Genomic DNA, 22,493 nt, shown 5'->3' on the forward strand with positions numbered 1-22,493 from the left:
GATGGGGTCTAGGAAACTGCTTGTTTCAAGCTCTGTTGACTCAGGCACTTTTGTTGCTCAAGAGTGTGAACCCCCCCCCCCCATGCCTCCCAAACTGGATGCTTCATAAGTAGAAGCCATGCTCTTGTTGACAAAGCTACTGCCCCTCATTGGGAGTGGTTTTGTTTTGGGGCTGGGAGAGCTCTTTCCTGATGATAAGAAACGGCCAATCCCTTATACAAAAACTGGTTGGGGCCAGGACAGGGGTGAGAGCAGCCACAGGGCAGTTTGCTCTGTGTTAGAAAGGGTCCCCCAACCTGTGGAACAGTATCAGGCAGGGGGTGCTGGGCCCCATTATGGGAGTAGCAGTATTGCAAGCTGGTGCATAGGGCACAGCACCACTCTAGCTAAGGTGCCCCAGGGGGCAGCAGGCCAGGTGAAACCAGCTCCTCTCAGCCATGGGGCCAGCATGGGAAGCAAGACAGATCCTTCACTCAAGGGTGATGCTTCCAAGCAGGGAGCCTCTCAAGAACCTGAGCCGCCGGGGAGAGGCCCACGGGCCAGGCTCTTCAGAAGGACGGAGGAGCCCCTTCCGTTGAAGAGTTTTGCTGTGGGCACCTAACCCTCTGCGCGGCCTTGCTCAGCGGTCTGGCAAAACGTGCAAACCAGCCGGCACATAAACACAGGCTGCCGCGATTTTGAGGGTAATTCTTTTTTAAATTAACGTAACGGCTGCTGGGGGCCTGACCCCGGCTGCAGAACGGCGTGGGACTGGCCCTAACGCGCCGCCTCGCCAGCCCCTCCTAACGCAGCCCGCCGCCGCCGCCGCCGCCCTCCCCCGGGCCCTGACCTAACCCGCGGCCCGGCCTGGGCTAAATCCGGCCCCCACCCCCACGTGTGACGTTCGCACGGGGGAGGGGCTCCATAATTAGGCCCCGCCCCCTCGATATTCCTTTAACTCTATGCGTGGGGGCGGGGGAGAAGTAGTGACGTAGTAAGCCTGCGGTTGTCCCGACCCAACTCCTCGCGCGGCCCCGCCCCGTAGTAGTAACAGCACCTCGTGGGTTGGCGGGGGCATTGCCCAACAGGGGACGTGCGGCCGCGCAGGCCCGTTCACTCCCTGCCAGAGTTCTCGCGAGATCTGGAAGCCGGCTGGGTTGGTTCCTGGTTGGTGGGGAGCGCGCTGAGAAAGCCGGGGCGGTAGCGGTGACGGGGGCCTCAGCGCGGAGTGTGCGAGCGGCGCCCCCCATCCCCTCCCGTCAGCAGCTGCGTAAAGGGTCGCTCCTCCTCCCCGTCCAGCCGGCGCGGCGGCAGCGGGGTCCCGGCCCGGCATTGTCTGCGGGGCGGGCGCACCGGGATCATGTCCGCCGGGCAGCAGGAGCCGCCGCTGCCGCCGGATGAGCCCCTGCCCCCCGCCAGCACCGCGCCCCCCGCACCCACCAACAACGGCAGCGAGGCCGCGGGGGCACCACCTCCCGCCGGGGGCGAAGCTGACATGGAGGTGAGGCGGCCCCCCTCCCCCACACGCACCCCAGAGGAACAGGAGCGTGAGCGAGGAGAGACCGCCCTGGGCTGCGGTGCCCCGCTCCCGTTCCGGGGTTCTCCTGCCCTGGCCCCGGCGGTCCCTCCGGACACCCGGGGCCCCTCTGCCCCCCACCCCCACTTGGGGAGAAGCGGCCCGGGACAGGGATGAGCCGGGCACAGCCCCCCCGGTCTGGCTGCAGCGCCGCGCGGTAGCCGGCGCCCGAGCCCTTTTCTACCCGTCGTGCTGTGCCACGAGGGCTGGGTGCGTGAGCCGCGTGGGACAGAAACAATAGAGCGGGCGGGCGGATGAGGAGCCCTCAGCAGCATGGTGTGAGGAGGCGCAGAGCGGCAGCGGCGTTGCCTCCCTAGCTGGCCGCCTACCCGGCCCAGCGTGTGCGCGTCGCCTTCCTCTCCTCGGTTCGCGAATGAATGGTCTGGGGGCGGTCGAGAAACGGGCGCCCGTCTCCTTGCGTGTAGGGGCTGTGGGAGTCTCTCCGAGTTACCAAGGGGCTGGGAAGCGGGTAGCTGCCGTGCGGCATAAGGAGCAGCTGTTAGAAATGCTTCCCACTCCTTGAGCGGAAAGTAGCGTCTCCTCTCTCTCAACTTCCCTTCAGCGTTGTTGCTTTTTTTCTGTTCACTGCCCAGCCTCTCAGTTCGGTGGGCGCTGTGTACATCAATCCATTCAAACAAGAGGGTCTCACCCCACCCCACGTCCTCGTTGATGTACTACAAACTTCTAGAAAGATGAGAACACCAAATTTCAGATTGACTTTTTTTTTTTAAATCGTCGGGTTAGTCAAAGTGCAGCCCGATTTTTGAAGGCAAGCTCAAATCCTCATACGCTAACTGTTGAATTAATTCGTCTTCTTTTCCAAAGTGAGCATCTCATCAAAGACTTACGTTTGCTCTTTAAATTATGGAAAAATTGAGTACATCTAGCAACATTTTATAAATCAGTGGCATTTTCTGTGATCTGAAATGTCTTATTTTGGCAACAGGTGCCTAATCCAGAAATTTCCAGGGTTTAGGAAAACCTGGGATTTGAACTAATACCTAGAGATAATAGTTTTGTAACAGCATTTGTTTCTTTAGCCATACATGGACACCAGTTTCTTTTTTAATTGCTGAATGTTTCACACTTTGAATCATTCTTTATAGTCAACCTACTTAATCTAACTAGTTTGCAAATTCCATATTTTTAAGTAGCTCCTTGAGATGAGCAAGTAACTAAAGCACTGGGGTAATAAATAATATTTAAATCTACAAAAGTAAGGCAACACAGAGTTAGGGCTGTTTAAAAAAAAATGTAAAAGCTAAGTGGGACGCTGTTAAACAAGGATTTTTGATGTATGTGGTTTTTGTCTTTTGCAAAGGTATAATTATATTAAGAAGAAACCAGACTACTTTGGATATTTATTTAAAATATTTCTTGACATACTTATATCTGGTGTTTCTTTTTTTTTAACGGGATTGGAAAGCTTCCTGATGAAGATTTATAAGTGCTCTGCCTCCTTCCTCTGGAATATTGATTTACATTGATTCAGAATGAAAGGCCTTTAGCCGTTATCAGATTTGCTCTTTTCTCCCACCATTGCACCACTACTGATGTAACTCTTCTGTTAGTAACACTGGTGAGAAAGCTAGTGTAGACTGGCTGCTGGTGTTCTAAGGGTTAGAGGAGATATGGGGATAAAAATGTTGGTGGACAGGGAATCTTGTTGCTATCAGTGGTAGGAGACTTGAAGGAAAAATGCTAATGTAGACACATCCTAGGAAGCCATGAAGAGCAATGACACTTTTTTCTTTGGATAGAAAGTATAGCTTGGGAAATATGCCATACTTCAGAAACTGTCATCTGAGAATTTTTGTTCATACAGTTCCTTTTTATACAGAGGAGGCTCAGCGGCATATAATGAAATAAATTGTTACAGTTTCAAAAGAGGAAAAAAGAACAGCTGATTTATTTAAAGAAGTTCAAGAATTGTTTGAATTCAGACTTGGCTGAAGAAGTGTTTAATGGTGTCTTGACTATTTTGTGTACTCTTGGTTTCAAAAAATCTTATTGCCATGTTAAGAGGAAAATGCTTGTCCTATATTCAGTCTACAGTTACTGCCCATTGTCTTTTTAAAGTTGTAGTGTTATCATTTGTGTGTGTATAGATTAATATGAGTAACTTGTCAGAAGTGTCTGTCTCCTGTGCAGGGTTCACAACAGTTCTGCTTGTCTCTTAGCATAAAGCAGGAGACGGTTTCCAGGTAGACCCTGGATAGATACGCAGCACAGTCTGGTATAGAAAAGGTTGAGAACTACTGCCTTAGTGCGGTGAATTTTCCACCTTTTTTCTGTTGGATCCTTCACTTTTTGACTGGCAAATAAAATTTTGCTTTTACACTTTCATATCCTCTTTTGATATGTCTTGCCTTGGTGCAGTACTTACTACAGTAACTCCTTGCTTAATGTTGTAGTTATGGTCCTGACAAATGCGACTTTAAGCGAATCCAATCTCCCCATAAGAATTAATGTAAATGTGGGGGTTAGGTTCTAGGGAAATTTTTTTCACCAGACAGAAGTCTCTCTCTCTCTCTCTCTCTATACACACACACACACAAGTTTTAAACAATTTAATACTGTACGCAGCAATGATGTTAAGCTTGATTGAGGTGGTGAAGTCAGAGGGATATTTCCCAGGGAATGCCTTACCGCTAAACAATGAACTAGCGGCTGAGCCCTCACAGGTTAACATGTTGTTAATGTAGCCTCACACTCTACAAGGCAGTACAAATGAAGGGCAGACAGCATGGCAGGCAGACAGACACACTGTGTGTGTGTGTGTGTGTGTGTGTGTGTGTGTGAGAGAGAGAGAGAGAGAGAGAGATGTGCATTTTCTCCCCCCCCCCCCAGCAGCTCCAAGGCAGAGGGCAGGAACAGCATACGGCAGTGGGGGGAGGGACGGCTGAACTGCTGGCAATTGATAATTGATAGCCTGTTGGGCGGCTGCTGCACAGGGAACTTAAGGGGGCGGGGAGCTAATATGGGGGCTGCTGGTCCACCATGGTTCCAAGCCCCCACCAGCAAGCTCCAATGGGCCGCTCTTTCTGCAAGCAGTGGACAAAGCAGGTGGTTGCCAAACAATGTTATAAGGGAGCACTACACAACTTTAAACGAGCATGTTCTCTAATTGATCAGCAACATAACAACGTTAACTGGGATGACTTTAAGTGAGGAGTTACTGTATGTCTCTTTTTATGTCTATATTCTTTCTGTCCCATTCTTTGCTTTGTGTGTGTTGCTGCCCGTTTTGTTTTGATATCACCCATTCCTCACTGGCCACTACGGACTGAAGCGAGGTAAATAACTTTTTTGCATAAGCCATCTATTCTAAACAGATGGTGGATGGTAATTGTCTGTAGATATCTCGTTCTCTTCCCCAACCTCCTTCAGAACATGTGTTGTAAAATGCCCCTTCAGGACAGTTGCGGGGGGGGGGGGGGGGGGGGGGGGAGGATCATGCCAATAGTATTTCCACCTCCAGTACACATTGCCTCTGTTTCTAGCACCAGAAGCAGAGTGAAACTCATAAATTGTTAATGAAGATGCACTCATGTGGTGGGGTTATGGTTTTGAAGCAAAATTCTTTATTGCCATAGGGGAGAATGGGATTTTATTTATTCTCTGTCTGAAAGGGTAGTCAAAGAGAATATCTGTGCCGCACCTCTGCCCCCCTTTCCAAAAAGGGAAATGTATGTGGGGTAGAATCAAATTATTAATGGAGACTTGTTTTTCTATCCTTAATCTAATCATCAGTGGTAATTAGTTGGTTTGGTAGGCAAAAGAAAATCAAATAGCACCACTTCATTAACTTGCCACCCTGCCCCTAGGTCAAAACTAAAATTAGAAGTGCAATTCTTGACAAGTAAAATTGATCTTGGTTTCAATGCATCAAGGAATTGAGATAGAGGTGTCATACTCTGGCTAAATGGTAACATGACCAAAATAAGATGATTTCTGCGCAAGGCTGGATATCTTTATAAAGGAGAATTCAATTTGTTGTTGTTTTTTTTTCCTTCCTAGGGAGTTTTTGATGATTCATCACCAGGAAAACAAAAAGAAATCCAGGAACCAGATCCTACATATGAAGAGAAAATGGTGTGTAATTTTGAGCACATGTGCAGTACGGTACAAATAGCCACCATTGATGTAACTGCTTTTCATAGAAAAGTTAATTTCTTGCTCTTATTTGAGACATCTTAACTTGGTTCCTGGTATTCTGACTAGGCTTTTCTGCAGAAATCTTAATTTTGAGAGGCTGCTTCCTCTTCATATTTTGTCCTCTACTCCTTCCTTGTTTCTCCAATCCCCTTGAAATGGTGCACGCTTCTGCAATTTGTAGTGGTCTAAATTAAGTGAGTTTGTCCTAGGATTTTGGGGGTACTGTATACAAGGAGTGGTGTAATGTGAAGATCTGCATTGTGACACTGTTCAGAACTTGATTCTTTCCACTTGTGTTGGGAGTGGAATGGTGATGATGTATTGAGCTTCTGGCGCACGGGAACACTTCACATATGTTATCCATCCTCTGGCTAGTTTAGAGCTGTGTCTATAGACTCTTGAGGCAGTTGTGCCCGGTCCTGCAAAGGGCTCAGGCCACATTAAAAGAAGTTGAGAAATAATCATTCACCCTCTGAAACAGGAACTTACATCTGGTCTGAGGGAGCCCATCAGTATCTTAAATCAAAACCCCATAGAATTACTCCATGACTTTCTTAACATATAGGGTCAGATAAAGTCTAATGACCATGATCTTTATGTTCCTGCTCTAGAAAAAAGATCACTATCTCATATTTTTTACTTCAAATGCTATAGCCCTATACCAGTTGTCCCCAAACTGTGGGGCGCCACCCCCCTAGAGTGGCGTGGAGGAACTCTGGAGGGGCAGGGCTGGACCAGCCTGCACGGGGGCGGGGAGGGAGTGCCACCCAGCCCCGCTCCCAGCTCTGCTGCGGCCTCGGCATCTGACTGTGGCTTCACTCTTTTCCCCCGGCTGCAACTTTGCTCCCTGCCCCAGCCCCGCCCCCTGATAGGGGGGAGGAAGGCAGGGGGCAACAGGGGTAAGGAGGCTGTGGCCATAAAAAATTTGGGGACCACTGCCCTATACAGTAAAAGAAAGGTAGTCATAGTGTGAGGGAAGAAGGATAAAAAGCTATGTAGCAGAAGGCTCTGTGTTGGTGCTGAAAGTTCTCTGAAGTTGTGTTAATTACCAGGCAAAATAGATTTGAGATGGGCAGGCTTCAAAGTAGGTAGATTCTTCTGAAGTAGCATGATTTAGTGGACTAGAGTACTAGACTGAAAGGCAGGAAATTCTGAGTTCTAATCCTGCCTCTCTGTTTCATAGTGTGACCTTGGGTTGGTGACTTAATCCAAGGTTTGCAAAATGCAGTAGACATCAGAACCTGATATAGAAGATCTGAGGTCTATGGGCAACACTGCTGGGAAGACCTGCCCCCTCTTTCTCCTCCCCTTTAAAAGAGAATGTCACTAGCTGCTTTAAAAGGGGATGTTGCTAGCATTCATAACAAGTTAATGGATGATCTTCTGTCAAGCTCTGGTTAGTATGTAGGGAATGAGGCCATCCACCACACTATCTACTCTCCTGTCAAAGCTTCCTTTTTTACGTCCTTCCTATTAATAACTCAAGTACATGTGTCTGCTTATAGCTTTACTAAGCTGCAGAAGAGTGAAACTGAAGTGGATGTTCTCAGTTCATTGCTATCCACATGATACTGAATTAATAACATTGAAAATTAAGGGTTTTTGTCAGTTTAATACTGCTGTTTCCTGCCAAAGTTATGGACAGCAGTTGCACTAAAACAGTTACCTTTGAGTCTGCACACTGACAACTCTACATTGGTTCACTTACTAAAAGGTTGTCTTCAACCTATTGGTGCTTCACCAACTACACCCTTGAAAAAGCGGTTGCAGCTGGCCTGCTCCCCCTACATTCCAGGGATAAATTCTTCTCTGAGCAACCCCAGAGGTGGTGCAATCTTAAACAGCCACTAATGCTGTCTTGTGCCTAAATGGCACAATTGAGCTCTTAAAAACATACATTTTACCAAAAGAACGCCATGCCTTTTGGAGAAAATAGTCCTTTAATGTTATCCTATTAACAGTGAATGAATAAGGATATGCTGTTCCAGATTCCAGAGTTTACAGTAGTTTGGATTAGAAATGAAGAAACGTATCTATCTGTCACAATTTGAAGACTTCAATAACTCAGACATAGGTTAGGGGTTTGTTATAGAAGTGGATGGGTGAGATTCTGTGGCCTGCTTTGTGCAGGAGGTCAGATTAGATGATCATAATGGTCCCTTCTGACCTTAAAGTCTATGAGTCTATAATAAACTGGATTTCTCATATACAGGGGTTTCTTCAGTCTTGGACACAGCAATTTGTATTCTGGAGATTCCTGGTCTCAGTTAGATTTCAGTCTTATTCAGGTGTCCTCTGTGACCTTGTTAGACTTATTCTGGGATATTTGGTGGGCTCTTGTTTGATGGGATCAAATCCATTTCACAGCCATTAATTTTTGTAGCTACCTATTTTAAAGAATATACATTCAAATTTGAATATTCTAAGCATTCACTGTAACTCTAGATTCTACATTTTTATAATATGAGCATATTGTAATGTCTCACTTGCTCAAGTGACTTGTTTTTCATTATATCAACAGCAAACAGACAGAGCAAACAGATTTGAGTATCTGTTAAAGCAGACTGAGCTGTTTGCTCATTTCATTCAGCCTGCTGCTCAAAAGACTCCAACTTCACCTTTGAAAATGAAACCAGGACGTCCACGAATAAAAAAGGATGAGAAACAGAATCTGCTGTCAGTTGGCGAGTAAGTAATACCTCTTATTCTAGTTATGCTTGAAGGACGTTTGTGTATCTTTTTGCAGGTTAGGAATTTCCTTTAAAAGATGAGTGATGCTGTAGGTTATTTTGCTTTATTTTCTCAAAATTGCTGATGTTTTGGCCTTGTTTTTTAGACACATATACAGCATTATAAAATGAAGAGTCATTTTGCAACAAAATAACCACTGCTGTTTATAAATTGAAGTTTGGTCAGAATCCAAATAATTTTTGGGGTGGTGAAGAAAGAAGGTGGGGGGAGAGGAGAAGGAATAAATTTAATGTCTCTTGGGGAATCCATGTGTACTGAATTTTATAGGTGAACCAAAATGCTAAAAAGAAATGTATTTTGTTTTTACCTTTATTGCTGTTTATAAAGATGTAGATATTTTTCTAACTCCTGAAAGAGAGCTCTAGAGCAGCTGCCTCTGGGAAGCTTTGCAGAAGCTTAGGATCTGCCTGTTAAAAGTACAACCTCCCTCTTAGAGGCTAATGTTAGCACCCTTCCTATAGTCTTTACGTTTTTGCTCTCCTCCAAGCATTTTGCTCCCTACCCTCATATTGGAGCCTTGGTAGTAACAGAAGGAGTGAGAATATTTCGTCTATCCACGTAAATGCAGCTGGAAGTCAAGCTGTCAGCACAGCATTAAATACTCAAATCAACATAAACATAGTGGCATAAAACTGTAGATGAGCTTAACATTGATTATCCACAGCATAGTCTTACAAAGTATATTGCAAATATTTATAAGAAATCAGTCTGCAAGTTTCTTCAGACCACTCTTGTTTACCTTTTTCAAGAATGGTATCAAGATTTTATTATGGAGCAGTCTGGTGTCTTCTCATTCTAGTTTGAAATTTGTTTTATATTTTACTTTTGATCTTGTTAGCTATCGACATCGTAGAACAGAACAGGAAGAAGATGAGGAGCTATTGACAGAAAGCTCCAAGGCAACTAACGTGTGCACTCGATTTGAAGATTCTCCATCATGTAAGGTTTGCTCTTTCGTTCTTTGTTCTTGGTAAAATCTCAGTGGACCCTACAGTTCTTCTATTTCGAATATTCTTGCACTCCTGAGTAGGATGTCTTTCCTGCAAGAGCCCCATAATCTAGAACAGTGGTTTTCAAACTTTTTTTTCTGGAGACCTAGTTGAAGAAAATTGTTGATGCCTGTGACCCAGTGGAGCTGGGGATGAGGGGTGTGTGTGTGGGGGGCTCAGTGCTGGGGCAAGGGGTTGGGTGCAGGGTTGGGGCGTGGGCTTACGTCGGGTGGTTTCCAGTCAGCGGTGCAGCGGGGGTGCCAAGGCAGCCTTCCTGCCTGTCCTGGCACTGCAGACCACGCTGCACCCCGGAAGCAGCCAGCAGCAGATCTGTATCCTAGGCGGAGGTACGCAAGCAGCTCCGTGCGGCTCTCGCCCGCTGGCACCGGCCACCCTCTCAGCTCCTGACCAGTGGGAGTGCGGAGCCACTGCTTGGGGTGGGGGCAGCGCATGGAGCCCTGTGGTCCCTCCACCTAGGAACCGCACCTGCTGCTGGTCACTTGCGGGGCGCAGTGCGGTGTCAGAACAGGTAGGAACTAGCCTGCCTTAGCCAGGCAGCACCGCCGACGGAACTTTTAACAGCCCAGTCGATGGTGCTGACCAGGGCCGCCGTGACCCAGTACCTTACGTTCTGAGACCAGTACTGGGTCTCGACCCACAGTTTGAAAACCACTGATCTAGAATTTATGGAAAACTTTAAATTTGCAAATGTTTGGATTTTGGATATTCCTGAATCTGGCAGTTTAAACTTTAACTTGCTATATGGCTGGAAATGTAATTTTTTAAGATGAGTTTTGATTCTGCAGAAAAAAAAAATTTATGGGGAAGACCTGATACCTGCGCTACAGTATCGAATTTTTGCACTGTGTAATTCCAATAACTTTTGCTATGAACAGCAGATGCAGGACTTGCTTCTCTGCCGCTGGGGGTAGTTCCTGCATCCTCAGCAGAATATTTCCAGTAACAACATTGCTGCCTGCAAGTAGCTTTCCTTGGTAGCATTGTGAAGTTTACTGTAATGTAGTTTGACTCCTATTCAAAAGATTCCGGGCAGCAGCTGGAGGGATTTTACTCTGAAAGACACATACTGGTACAGTACTTGCCACTGGTGGGGTTTCATTTTTCAGGTTATGCATACTACATATATAGCACCATTCTAATATATCTTCCAGTACAATTTAATCTAATTGATTAATCTTAAATTTTGAGGAGAGATAATATACTTTAACCTGATATTGCTTGGTGATTATATCTTGGGTTTGAGATTTGAATTAAGATTATTACATTAGAATTTTGGCACATCTAGTGATGTTGAGAGAAACATGCTCCTTATGCTATCACTCTTCAGGCTCAGAGACCTGTATTAAGAAATGCCACAGCCTCTGCTGGTAATGTCCTAATTGCTCTCTGGAAAGTATTACTGTCACATTCTCCTACCTTTTAGATAAGAAATAGTGTCAGTTAGCAATAAGGGAATGCTGTGATGGCTTCAAATTTATTTTTACAAATCTTTTAATCTGTTTTTGCATGTCCTCACTTTTAGATGTAAAATGGGGTAAACTGCGTGATTATCAGGTCCGAGGGTTGAACTGGCTCATCTCTTTGTATGAGAATGGCATCAATGGTATCCTGGCAGATGAAATGGTAAGTGCTGCTAATTTTTGTTGTTGGGGCTGTGTGGGGAGAAGGAACATTAAGACACAAAGTGTAATCAAATTTAGATCTAGTTAATTTTTTTTAAAGAAACTGTTTATATTCTAAAATGCAAGATGTTACGTGTTATGATACACTTTGAATGATAATTCATAACACAACATTTTTGTTAAAACTACATGCATGACATTACCTCAACAGTTGTCAACTATGGAACAGCTTCCTTTGAGAAATGGAATCACTTCTATGTGCTTATCTGCCTCAAGGAAATGCAAACTCAGAAAAAGTTTGTTTTATGGAACAGACTGCCCTTTAAATTACTTTAAAGCTGCAGCTATTTTGAGTGGTATTCAGAAAGTTCTCATGGTAAGGAGCATTTAAGGTGTAAAAAGAATGGCATCTGCAGGGAACCAGTTGGAAGCCATTTTCCTCAGGCCCCGACCCCTTTGAACTAATACAGTGAGAGGAAAAAACCCCACTCCCTCTCCAGTCATCATTGCTGTAGAGAACAATTTGTGGGACACTTAGTGTTATGAGTAGGATTAGCTGACTTGATTACAAAAATGCCTGTTTCCTCTAGATTAGCACTTCTGCTAGTGGGAACTGCACAATAGGACATTTCATAGGGTGCTACCCATTGTGCTGCACTGTCTAGCTCGATAAGGTCAAGGATTTTTCTATATCAAATGGTAGAATTACAATTCTAACTGGAGCATTTATTAAAGATAAGGCAAGTTTACCATAATCTAGAATGTCTGAAAAACTTCTAAACTTACAAATATTTGGATTTTGGGTGATGGTGAGTATCGGTTAAAACTTAATTTTTATTTAGCTTTGCAACTCTTCTGCTTTTAATCTTTTTCTTCTAAACTACTTCTGCACTAGCTGGGAATGTTGATTTCTTCTGAAACATGAGTTGAGTTCTGGAAACAAATAATCATTTTTAAAATAAAATAATTTTTCCTGATATCCAGTCATAATCATTTCCTGCAGCAATTAACTTTATCATCTGAATCCTCTTCTCTGCATTTTCAGACCTCAGTATTTCCTGCTAAACTTTTTATTTTTTACTGACAATGCAAAAATCTTACTTTATCCTCTGTTTATCATTAAACAGCATTTACTACTTATAAACTGGATTGGAGTTTTAGTTTTAGTGATTCATCTTTGCTTGCTAAATATCAATATCTTGTGACATTTAATCTTCTAGAATATCATTCTAGGTGTTTATTTTTGTTACTCTGAATTACTCTCTTTGATAAATACTAACTGAAATGTGCTCAGTTGTTGCTTCCTGTCCCGCACATTTATTTTTCTTGATGCTCATTTTGTAGGTTTTTTTGCCACAGCGTTAGATATACTTTTTGTTTAAAAAACAAAACACAAAAAACTCCTCTTCCAAATGTCTTCTGATTTGATTCCTGTATCTTGACTTTGAAAGTATGTGTATTTTTAATTATTTCTAGGATTGGGCATTTGACTGGTCCAAAATAGTCACTTGACAAGTCAGATATTGGTGAAAAATGGTCAAATATTTTAAAGCACCAATGTATTATGTCAGAAACAGTGACAATAAAGAGTAAGACTTTCTGGTCTCCAATAGGTTTAGCCGTAGATACATATGCCTAATTAAAATAATTCACTTAAGTAACTTGTTTTTTTTATAACTCGGAAACGTGAAACATAATTAACTGAAGTTCTAACAAATGAAAGAATGGCACCATGATACCGTCAAAAAGATAAGCTGCTGCCTACATCAGGGCATGGAATATTTGATCATGATCAAACCTAATTATTTCAAAAGCTTTTTAAAAATAAATGGGGCATGGGTGGATCAGAAGAGGAAGAAAGCAGAACATTTTTTCTTAAAATTAGCATTTCATTTGCAAATATGTTTACTTTATAGCTTTCTCTACAACACTTGCTACAGTATTTTAATGTACATCATTAATGGGACACAAGATGACTATGAGCAACTGGTGTGGAAGTCTACAGCTACTTTATCCAAAAATTTGCTAGATTGTTCTCTGTAGGAAATTCAGCTACTTAAATTTACTACCTAAAGGTGTTGTCAGCCCATTTAGGCTCAAGCTGCAACTATTAAAATAGAATTATTTGCATCTAATTATATAAACTTGTGTAAATTTAGTATTTCTGTTAAGGATAGAATACATTCAACAGGAATTTGAAGTACTTCAAGTCAAAATGTGCAGGGTTCTTCATGGGCCCTGAATCCATATTTAGAGGCATCTAAATAAATGGCCTGGGTCTTGGTGGAGCCGAGTACCCCCAACTCAATTTGAAGTCCAGGGGATCTACAGGTGCTCATTACCTTTGAAAATCAGGCCACTTTATATAGGTTCCTGAATGCTGTGGACTTAGGTTCCTGACGTTATGAACCCAAATTTGAAGACATCGTTAATGTATTTGAGAATGTAGTCCCACATTAGTAGCCAAAACAACTTGAATCTTTACAAGTTTTATTTTTTCATGTTTTAATATCGTAATGGATTACTGATATGCTTTTTTTTTTTTGTCCAAATAAAGTAGACACTTGTTTGCAGCAACAACTTGTAAGAGCACTTGCTGCTTATGAGTAACATTTCCCCTGGGAACATTTTTCCGACTATGAATTGTCCACTTGGTAACAGCAACAAAGGCACCACTTAGCTGCAACATTTGTGACACTGATTTCACATCCGGGGGCAGAAATTGGGGGGGGGGGTATTTAGGGGCATTGCCCCTCCTAAACTGCATTTTTCAACTCCCCTCCTGACCCCGGCCCTTCAACGCAGCTCCATCCATTTGCCCTGCCTGACAGTGCCTGCATGGAGAGCATGTGTGGGGGTGGGGGGGGGGAGTTTTGTGGAGGGTCTGGAAGAGACGGATTTGGGGGCGGGTGGGACAGGGCTATGGGGAGCAGTAGAGGCACAACTGGAATGTTTCCTCCTCCCTTCCTTAGCATCTGTCTTGTGTGTTTTTGTGTGTGTGTGGGGGAAATATGTTGCTATTTTGCAGTGGGGAGTATCGGGGACCACCTTTGTGTGCATTGAGCTGTCCCTCCTCCATCTTTGCTGATGGTGAGGTATGGGTGTGCTGTTTTGCCGTGGGATGTCGCTGACCTGTCCCCTTCCCTCCTCATTGCAGGCTGTGAACAGTGCCCTCTCCAGGGTGGAGCGTAAAGCTGCCTGTAGGAGCATCCTCAGCCTGTCACCAGCAGCTGGGCTTGGTCAGCCATTTTGCTGACTGGGGGTTCCCCTGCCCCATTTCTCTCAAACTTGGGGTTCCCCGATATCACATCCCCACAATGTCTACCCCACTCCTTCCAAAACACCCTTAACTCTTCATATGTGTTTGGTCAGATGACACTCCCCATAACAGCAACAGCTGCTTAGGAGCAACACTGCAAAGGCGTGCAGATACGTTGCTACTAACAAGCATCTGCTATAATGTTCCTAGTGTTTTCTACAAGCCAGTAACTCTCAGGTTTCAAATGCTGTTTGCTACCATAAATTGCAGAGACCCTTCATTCATTTTATGCTGCAGGCTATTTTTCTGTACTTCTTTAGCAAGTCACGCTAGACTTACTAGTTCTTAAAACTTTTTTTAAAAAGCAACTAATTTATTTCACTGCTTGCTTTAAAAATAAAGTAGTTTTCTATCAGTTCAATATATCTTGGGGATCTCTGTTTGTTGGGATTTCTTATTTTTGCTAGTTTTGTTTTCACCTGCCTTTTTAAAGTTTACTACTGAGTTGCTAAGGACTTTTTTTGAGAGAACCTTTCCCCATTAATAATAGAAATAAATTTTAACCTCTTAACAGGGTCTTGGAAAGACACTGCAAACGATTTCTCTTCTTGGGTACATGAAACACTACAGAAATATTCCTGGCCCTCACATGGTATTAGTTCCCAAATCCACTTTACACAACTGGATGAATGAGTTCAAGAGATGGGTACCAACACTTCGAGCAGTTTGTTTGATAGGTGACAAAGACCAAAGAGTAAGTATGAGACACTCTATTGCATATTCATATTTTTCTTCTCCCCTGCCCCAAAGTGTTCATATATGGTGGACCCAACCTATAAACTTGCCACCTTGTTATGTTTTCTAATCAACAAGATTGTTCAGGAGGCAGACTAATGGTTCCAGAAGTAGATGCCACAGAATTTTCAGCTTAGGCTCAGAAGTGCTCTGTATTGGATACTAGATGATACCCTTTTTTTTTTTTTGCAAGAAAACAAAAATTGACACATGAATATATAAAAGTATACAAATCTATTCAGTAACTTGGACTTTTATTGGTCAATATAAGACCTAAAATGGATGCTATTTGAAATGTAATCAACTTAAAAAAAGAGAAGTAATTTCAAGCACTCTCTGCTTCTGAGGCTTACCTGCTGATTTTTGTCACTTTACAGTCAAAATTTCCTGCTTTTAAATTAATTTTCTCCTTTTTGTGTTATGGAGATCCACCATATAAACCAGTGGAAACTGATCTCTTTATTTTTGAGGGTGGAATGAAACTAATTATACAAAGTGCAAAATGTACGAAATTAACTAGAAAAGAGAAATAGTTCATTCTCTAGTTCCTCTGTTATAGGAATCTTTGGTATTACTTGTAACGGTGGCTATAAATTTTCTGAGCATGGAATCTCTCTCCATACAACTCTTTTCCCAAAATAAAATCTAATTGTGTCCCCTTGTAAAGTGAGATTTTGCTCTAATAGTGACACCTCTCTCCCTACTCAACAGATCACTTCCCTGTGGGTTTTCGCTAGATTAGGGAAAAATTGTTATCTAGTCCCAATGTAATGTTGTCGTCCTCTTTTTCCTAATCTAGATAAACATTGTGTTCAAGCTGTCATCTTACTCAAGTGACAAAACCAGGGATTTGCTTTGTTCCGCTCTCAGTGCAGAGCAAATACACTTGAGAACATGAGTTGGAGAGTGCAGAGAGAGAATATTACCAGGCATCAACAGAACTGCTTACTAAATTCTAGTCAGTTATACTTGTGCAAAGCCATTAAAGAGAATGTGGTTGCAAAAGTGTCACTGAGAGAGTAATTTGGCTTGCAGCATTTTTAGTAGATGTGGTGATATGCAAAGGAGATACCTAGCTTGATTCTCAGACTTCATTGGACTGTCAGTCTCCCCCTACCTGAACCCCAACGGGGAGACTAATATGACCAAGGTCCCAGGATTCAAGAACAGCTTTTGCCAACCCCAGGCCTTTCTGGTCATTGACACCCACCCCAAGTGCCTGTACTGCCTTGAGGTAGCTCAAAGTGCACTGTTAGTTGATCTTTCCCAAGCCAAACCTGTCAAGCTTATGAGAGGATTCTGAGATTCCTTATAGATCATGCTCTGAGGCCTTCAATCTGCTGCTGGCCTGTCAAAGCCCACTGTACATTGGGCAGAACCACTGAGAAGTTCCCTTTGTAGCACGGTGATCGCTGGCTCCGTGGCCGATAGGGGAAGAACCAAGGACTCCAAATGAGGGCATGAGGAGGATAGGAAACATTCTCACAAGAAGCAAGAAAAAAATCCCCCTCCAGGTCCTCATCCAAGAAGAGAATCTCTTTTCTGGTACCTTCTAAGCTGTGTGAGACTCTGCTTCCTGATATAGGAATGTCAAGTTCAGAGCATGGTACTGGTCTCTTGGCTCCAAAGAGCAAGAGTGCCCAGAAACTGATGTTAATGCAGGAGTGGAATTGTCCCTGGTACCAGTGAGGGTAATGGAAGCAGATGCTATCTGCACTTGTTGTGCCGTCGCACCATTGTGAGTTGTTGGTACCAAAGACAGTGACAAGTTCAACACTGCTGTGCTGCAAAAAGAAAAGAGTCCACTTCGCCCCCTTGCGTTTGGAGATGGATACACTGCCCTGAGGACATTACTGTCTTCTCAGACCCAAAGTCCCCAAGCCTGTTAAAACCAATCCTGACTAGAGAGATTCCCTGGACCTGGACCGATAGCATGGGGGAAGGTACAAGAAAGGGGAGTCATTTACCTATTCCTTCTATCAGCTGAAACATAACAAGGTTCCTGGTACTGACTGCACCACCCAGGGTGTCTGAAGCTGCCTCCTCTAACAAGTCAGGTGTTAGCAGGAGATGATGTCCTCTCCCATCGAGAAAAGGGAGTCTCTTGGGTGCTGGCCCGATTTCATAGGAGAGATTATCCACCTTCAGACCAATTGTACCGTACTCCATGGGGACCACCTCAGTTTCATTCTAACTGCCTGCACTGGCATTATTTGGGCCCATGGGACCCACATATGCAATATTCTGAGTCTGCAGTCCCATCAAGAATCCAGATAACCCTCACCTTAGAGAACTTTCAGAACCTCCTCAGGAACTAATGGAGGAGGAAGAAGAACCAGATCTGATGAGATTATCTCCAGACAGGGTGGTTGCACCAGCCCCACCTTCACTTCCTGATGACTAAAGGCAGTTTCAAGACCTGTTGAGGATTGCAAGTACACTCAAGGAAGTGCAGGATTTTCCTCAAAGTGCTGGATTTAGCAAGGTGGTACGTCCCATTAATGAGGCAGTCTTGGTGGTTCCAAGATTATCTAGCACAGCTGCTCAGAAAAGAACAGAAAATGTTCCATTGTACCAGCTAATGAAGCAGAATTTATATTCACGCATCCTGCTCCAAGTTCATTAGTAATTCAGGCTGCAGCTGAAAATGACTGACAACATCAGACCAGATCTGCTCCTTCCCATGAGGAAGCTTAGACCTTTTCTGGAGAAAGTTTGCTGTGTGGAACTCCAAGTTGGTTGAAGTAAAACCTATCACTAATGACAGCATTAATGTCAAAGTATGATTTTATTAATTATATACTAAGTTTGTGGGTTTGCTGACAAACACCCGCAGGAGGAGAGATTGTGGTTCAAAGTGTTCATCAAGGAGGGCAAATTGCTCGTAAGGGAGTCTCTCCAGGCCTCTTCTGCTTTGGATACAGCCTTCTGCTCGATGGTGATGATAGTCATGCATTAGGAGTTGTGGCTTCAATCCTCTGGATTTCCCAAAGTCCAATCCATAGTGAAGGATCTGTCCTTTTGGGGAAAACAGTTTGTTCAATGAAAAGGTAGATGTGTCAGAACATTGACTGAAGGACTCCAGGGCAACCCTCTGCTCTCTTGGTATCTACACTCCAACCCCATGAAGCAAACACCACAGATTGAACCATACAAGCACTGACCAGCCCTTCAACTCTTTTTATCATCAAACACGTTACGAGCCACCCAAGAAGCAACATAGAGTACAGCATAGCAAAAATATCTCCCCTTTGCTCTCTTTCAAACTCCAGCCTCACACTAGAAAGCATTTCTGATGAGAGCTTCAGGAGCTATGGCCCAATCCCTGTAACCCACCCAAAAAGCTCCTTTCCTTTTCGGGGACCCCTGATACTTAGTCAAGAGAATGCTTAGTCAAGAAATAGACTCTGTTCCACCTGGGAGTGAAGGAACCGATACTTGCTCAGCACAGAAGAAAGGGATGTTACTTGAAATACTTCCTCATCTCCAAAAAGAAAGGAGGATGGAGACCCAACTTGGATTTCAGACAGCTGAGCATTTTCATCCTGTGATTAAAGTGCATAGTGGTCACCCTGTCCTCTTTAATTTCCTCATTGAACAAGGGTGATTGGTTTGCAGCTCTCAATTTGAAGGATGCTACTTCTACATAGACACCCATCCTGCACACACAAGATTCTGGAGGTTCACTGTAGGTCAGGACCACTATCAATCCAGAGTGCTCCTGTTCAGTCATGCAACAGTGCTGTGGATGTTCACAAAGGTGATACAAGCAGCCCACTTCGGCTGCCTGGGCTCATCAGTTTCCCCTACCTCAATGACTGGTTACTAATGGGAAAATCTCAAGAGGTGCAGATACCAAACAGCTCCCTACTCGGACTCTTGCACTCATTGGGACCTTGAGCAAATGTAGAAAAGTGCATTTTAGTTCCCCCAAGGACTGTAGACTTTGTCGGGGCAACCCTGGACTGTATTAGTGCCAAGCTTACCTACTTCAGGACAGATTCCAGTCCATAAAGAATCTCATCATTCCACTTCAGCTGCACCCACAGATGTCTGTTCGTGCCTGCCTCCTCCTTTTAGGTCATATGGCTTCATGTACTTGACACCCTTCACAAGACTTTGCCTTTGATGTTTGCAGGGTTGGATGCAGATAGTCTACATACTGAGTAAATAGTTTGGACAAATTAGTCTTGCTACCCCACAGAGTACAAGCTTCCCTCTTTTGGTGGGAGAACAAGGAGGCAGTGTGTGTACGTGGTCCCCTTTGTCCCTCCTCCACCTACAGAGAGACTGATCACAGATACTTCCTTACGAAGGATGGGAAGCCCATCAGGATGAATATGTAGCACAAAGTATATGGACCCCCTCCCACCAAATTTCAATTACACAGAAATCTTCTGGAGCTATGAGTAGTCCATGAGGCCTGCAAATGCTTCATACCATTTATTCTAACCCTGCATGTCCAAGTCATGTCTGAAATGACAAGTGTTCTGCATCAGTAAATAAGGAGTAAGGTCCCCCCCTTCTTTATATAGAAGAAGTCACTCTTTGGAGCTGATGTATTTGTTCTTCGCAGCGCACCTTTCAGGGATACACAAGTTGGCAGATAACCTCAACAGGCACTTCTCCAGGGACCATGAATTCAGTGGTTCATAACGTATTTCAACAGTGGGGGCTGCTATCTTGGAACCTCTCTGTATGTCAGGAGAACAAGAAATGCCCAATCTAGTGTTCTGGGGGACTCAAGGTCAGGGCTCCTGAGGAGACTCTTTTCTAGTACCATCATTGGGACGACTAACATACGCCTTCACACCTCTTCCACTCTTACCCTGGGCCTGCAGAAAGATCAAGCAGGAGGGAGCCTTGGTGATGCTTATTGCTCCCATATGGCCTGGACAATTCTGGTTTCCTGACATTCCAAATGTCAGCATATCCATGCATCTGTATCCAGCTGTTCCTGGACCTATTGACCCAGCACAAAGGTATCCCAGTCCAGCTTTCCTTCACCGAACAGCCTGGTATTTGGATGGGCAACAAACCTAGAAAGGACATGCTCAGAAAAGCATATCATTAATAATAGGAAGGTGTCAACAGGAATGTGCTACATCTCAAAGTAGAAACAATTTTCTCTCTGGTCAATACTGTCAGGTAACACCAGAAGATTCCAACATTCCTGTCATCTGAAAATATCTCCTGTTCTTAAAGACTTCAGGTCTTTCTCTTCGCTATCTCTGGGTGCACATAGCAGGTATCCGCACCTGTTCCCTTTGGTTGACAACCACTCTATCCTTACCCATCCTGTGACAGGTACATTGTTAGAACCTTTCCCCTGATACTGAAACCTACCCCAACTTGAGACCTCAATCTAGTCCTATCAGCATTAATGAAGATTCCGTTTGAACCCTTAGACGTATGTTCCTTAGCTCACCTATTGATTTGTGGCGGCTATCACTTCAGCCGGAAGAGTAGGTGAGCTGGGAGCCCTTATGGCTAATCTGTTTTACACAGCTTTCCATAAGGACAGTGTCTCTCTGAGATTACACCCGAAATTCATCCTTCATTTACCTGTCTTCTTCCCAAAGCTGTATGCCACCAGTGAGGATAGGAAGTTTTGCTCTCTGGATGTCAGTTGAGCGTTGACATTCTATCTGCAAAGGACTAAATCCTTTAGGAAATCCTCTAGATTATTTGTATCCTGTGCAGAATGTGAAGCTGTCTCATCCCAGAGACTGTCCGATTTGAATTTCAGGTTGCATGTTGCTCTGTTATGAGTTAACAGCAATTCCTCCCGTGAGGGCCCACACACCTAAAGCTCAGGCTGCATCAGTAGCCTCAGTTTGAGAAATCCCTCTCCTGAAAATCTGTAAAGCAGCAACATGGGGCTGTATTCACAAAATGTTATGCACCCCGTGCAAGCTTCTACAGCTAATGCATCATTTGGCAGAGCAGTCCTCCATTCAGTGGTACAGCATGGGTCCTTGTACCCTGCTACTCAATGAATACTACTTGTTGACTCACCCACAGTGGAATACAGATCAGGACTATCACTCGAAGATGAAAGGTTACATACCTTAAACTGGAGTTCTTTAAGATGTGTGGTCCCTATCTGTATTCCGCTACCCGCCCTTCTTCCCCTGTTCTTTGGTACCATATCCTAGGGTTATTTTGTGGTCAAAAGGTACTAAAGAGGCAGTTGGTCTGTGCTTCCTCCACCATGGCCTTGGTTCAGAGCATGAGGAGGAGAGGGGTCCAGGCATGGATTAATGTACGCTGGTTTCAAGAGCATATGGACTGGCGGTGGATTAAAGGATAGGGACCACACATCTTGAAGTCCAGTTACAGTCACATAAATAACCTTTCTTTTTGAATTCTCCATTGTTGGGCTGATTCCTCTGTGCCCCCCAGTTTGGGGACCATTGCTCTAATCCAATTGAAAATATTATAAAATTACTAGTGTTAGTGCTCCCTTACAATTTTTAACCTTTATTATTTATCCATTCAAACACTTTTTATGCCTACTCTTCTGGTAAAGACTGATATCTGAAGCTCGCTTTTCTTCCCCACTTAAAAATGAGATATTGGCACTTGTTCAGTCTAGCAAATCCCTAAAACTAGAAAGCACATCTGTCGCATTGAGGCTACAATGAATTTTTATTTTTTACCCTAATTTTGCAGTGTGAGGGGGAAATTTTGTTTTGAACACTAGACAGAATATATTCGATTTGTTTAGTTATGAGATATGGTAGTTAATCTTCAAGAATTAAGTTTTTTTTTTTTCTCTTTCTAACCAGGCTGCCTTTGTCCGAGATGTATTGCTGCCAGGAGAATGGGATGTCTGTGTAACATCGTATGAAATGCTTATTAAAGAGAAATCTGTGTTCAAAAAATTTAACTGGAGATATCTAGTTATAGATGAAGCCCACAGGATCAAAAATGAAAAATCAAAGGTAATTTAGAATTTACTCACAGTAGACATTTGCATGAATTACAGCATCTTTACAATAATACAGTTGTTATAATTGTCTTGATCTCTTTCAGTTGTCAGAAATTGTGAGGGAATTCAAGACGACAAATCGGCTGCTGTTAACTGGAACTCCACTTCAGAACAATTTGCATGAACTCTGGGCACTTCTCAACTTTCTTTTGCCAGATGTCTTTAACTCAGCTGATGTAATGTTTCTTATTTTAGTTTAACTGAGTTCATTTAATTTTTAATAATCTACTGACTTAGGAGAAATACAAATAACTTTAATAGACCTGGTTAATTATGTTGTGACTGACAGTCCATTCATTTGTGGTGGTTGAAAGGTGTAGTACAGACACTCCCCGACTTACGCAATTGT

The 22,493-nt window shown here is 43.7% G+C and overlaps 1 protein-coding gene across 1 annotated transcript in view; it reads left to right on the plus strand.

The window, feature by feature from the left end:
• Window positions 1-1,066: 1,066 nt before the first annotated feature.
• SMARCA5 (SWI/SNF related, matrix associated, actin dependent regulator of chromatin, subfamily a, member 5) overlaps window positions 1,067-22,493 on the plus strand; it is a 48,193-nt gene continuing 26,766 nt past the window's right edge. The window contains exons 1-8 of the mRNA XM_045019236.1: window positions 1,067-1,480; window positions 5,576-5,650; window positions 8,235-8,401; window positions 9,303-9,403; window positions 10,997-11,097; window positions 14,930-15,109; window positions 21,942-22,097; window positions 22,189-22,320. Coding sequence (XP_044875171.1) covers window positions 1,340-1,480; window positions 5,576-5,650; window positions 8,235-8,401; window positions 9,303-9,403; window positions 10,997-11,097; window positions 14,930-15,109; window positions 21,942-22,097; window positions 22,189-22,320 — 1,053 coding nt within the window. The 5' untranslated portion in view covers window positions 1,067-1,339. The remainder of the gene's footprint in view (window positions 1,481-5,575; window positions 5,651-8,234; window positions 8,402-9,302; window positions 9,404-10,996; window positions 11,098-14,929; window positions 15,110-21,941; window positions 22,098-22,188; window positions 22,321-22,493) is intronic.

Source organism: Mauremys mutica, chromosome 5 (assembly GCF_020497125.1).
Source record: "Mauremys mutica isolate MM-2020 ecotype Southern chromosome 5, ASM2049712v1, whole genome shotgun sequence".
NCBI lineage: Eukaryota > Metazoa > Chordata > Testudines > Geoemydidae > Mauremys > Mauremys mutica.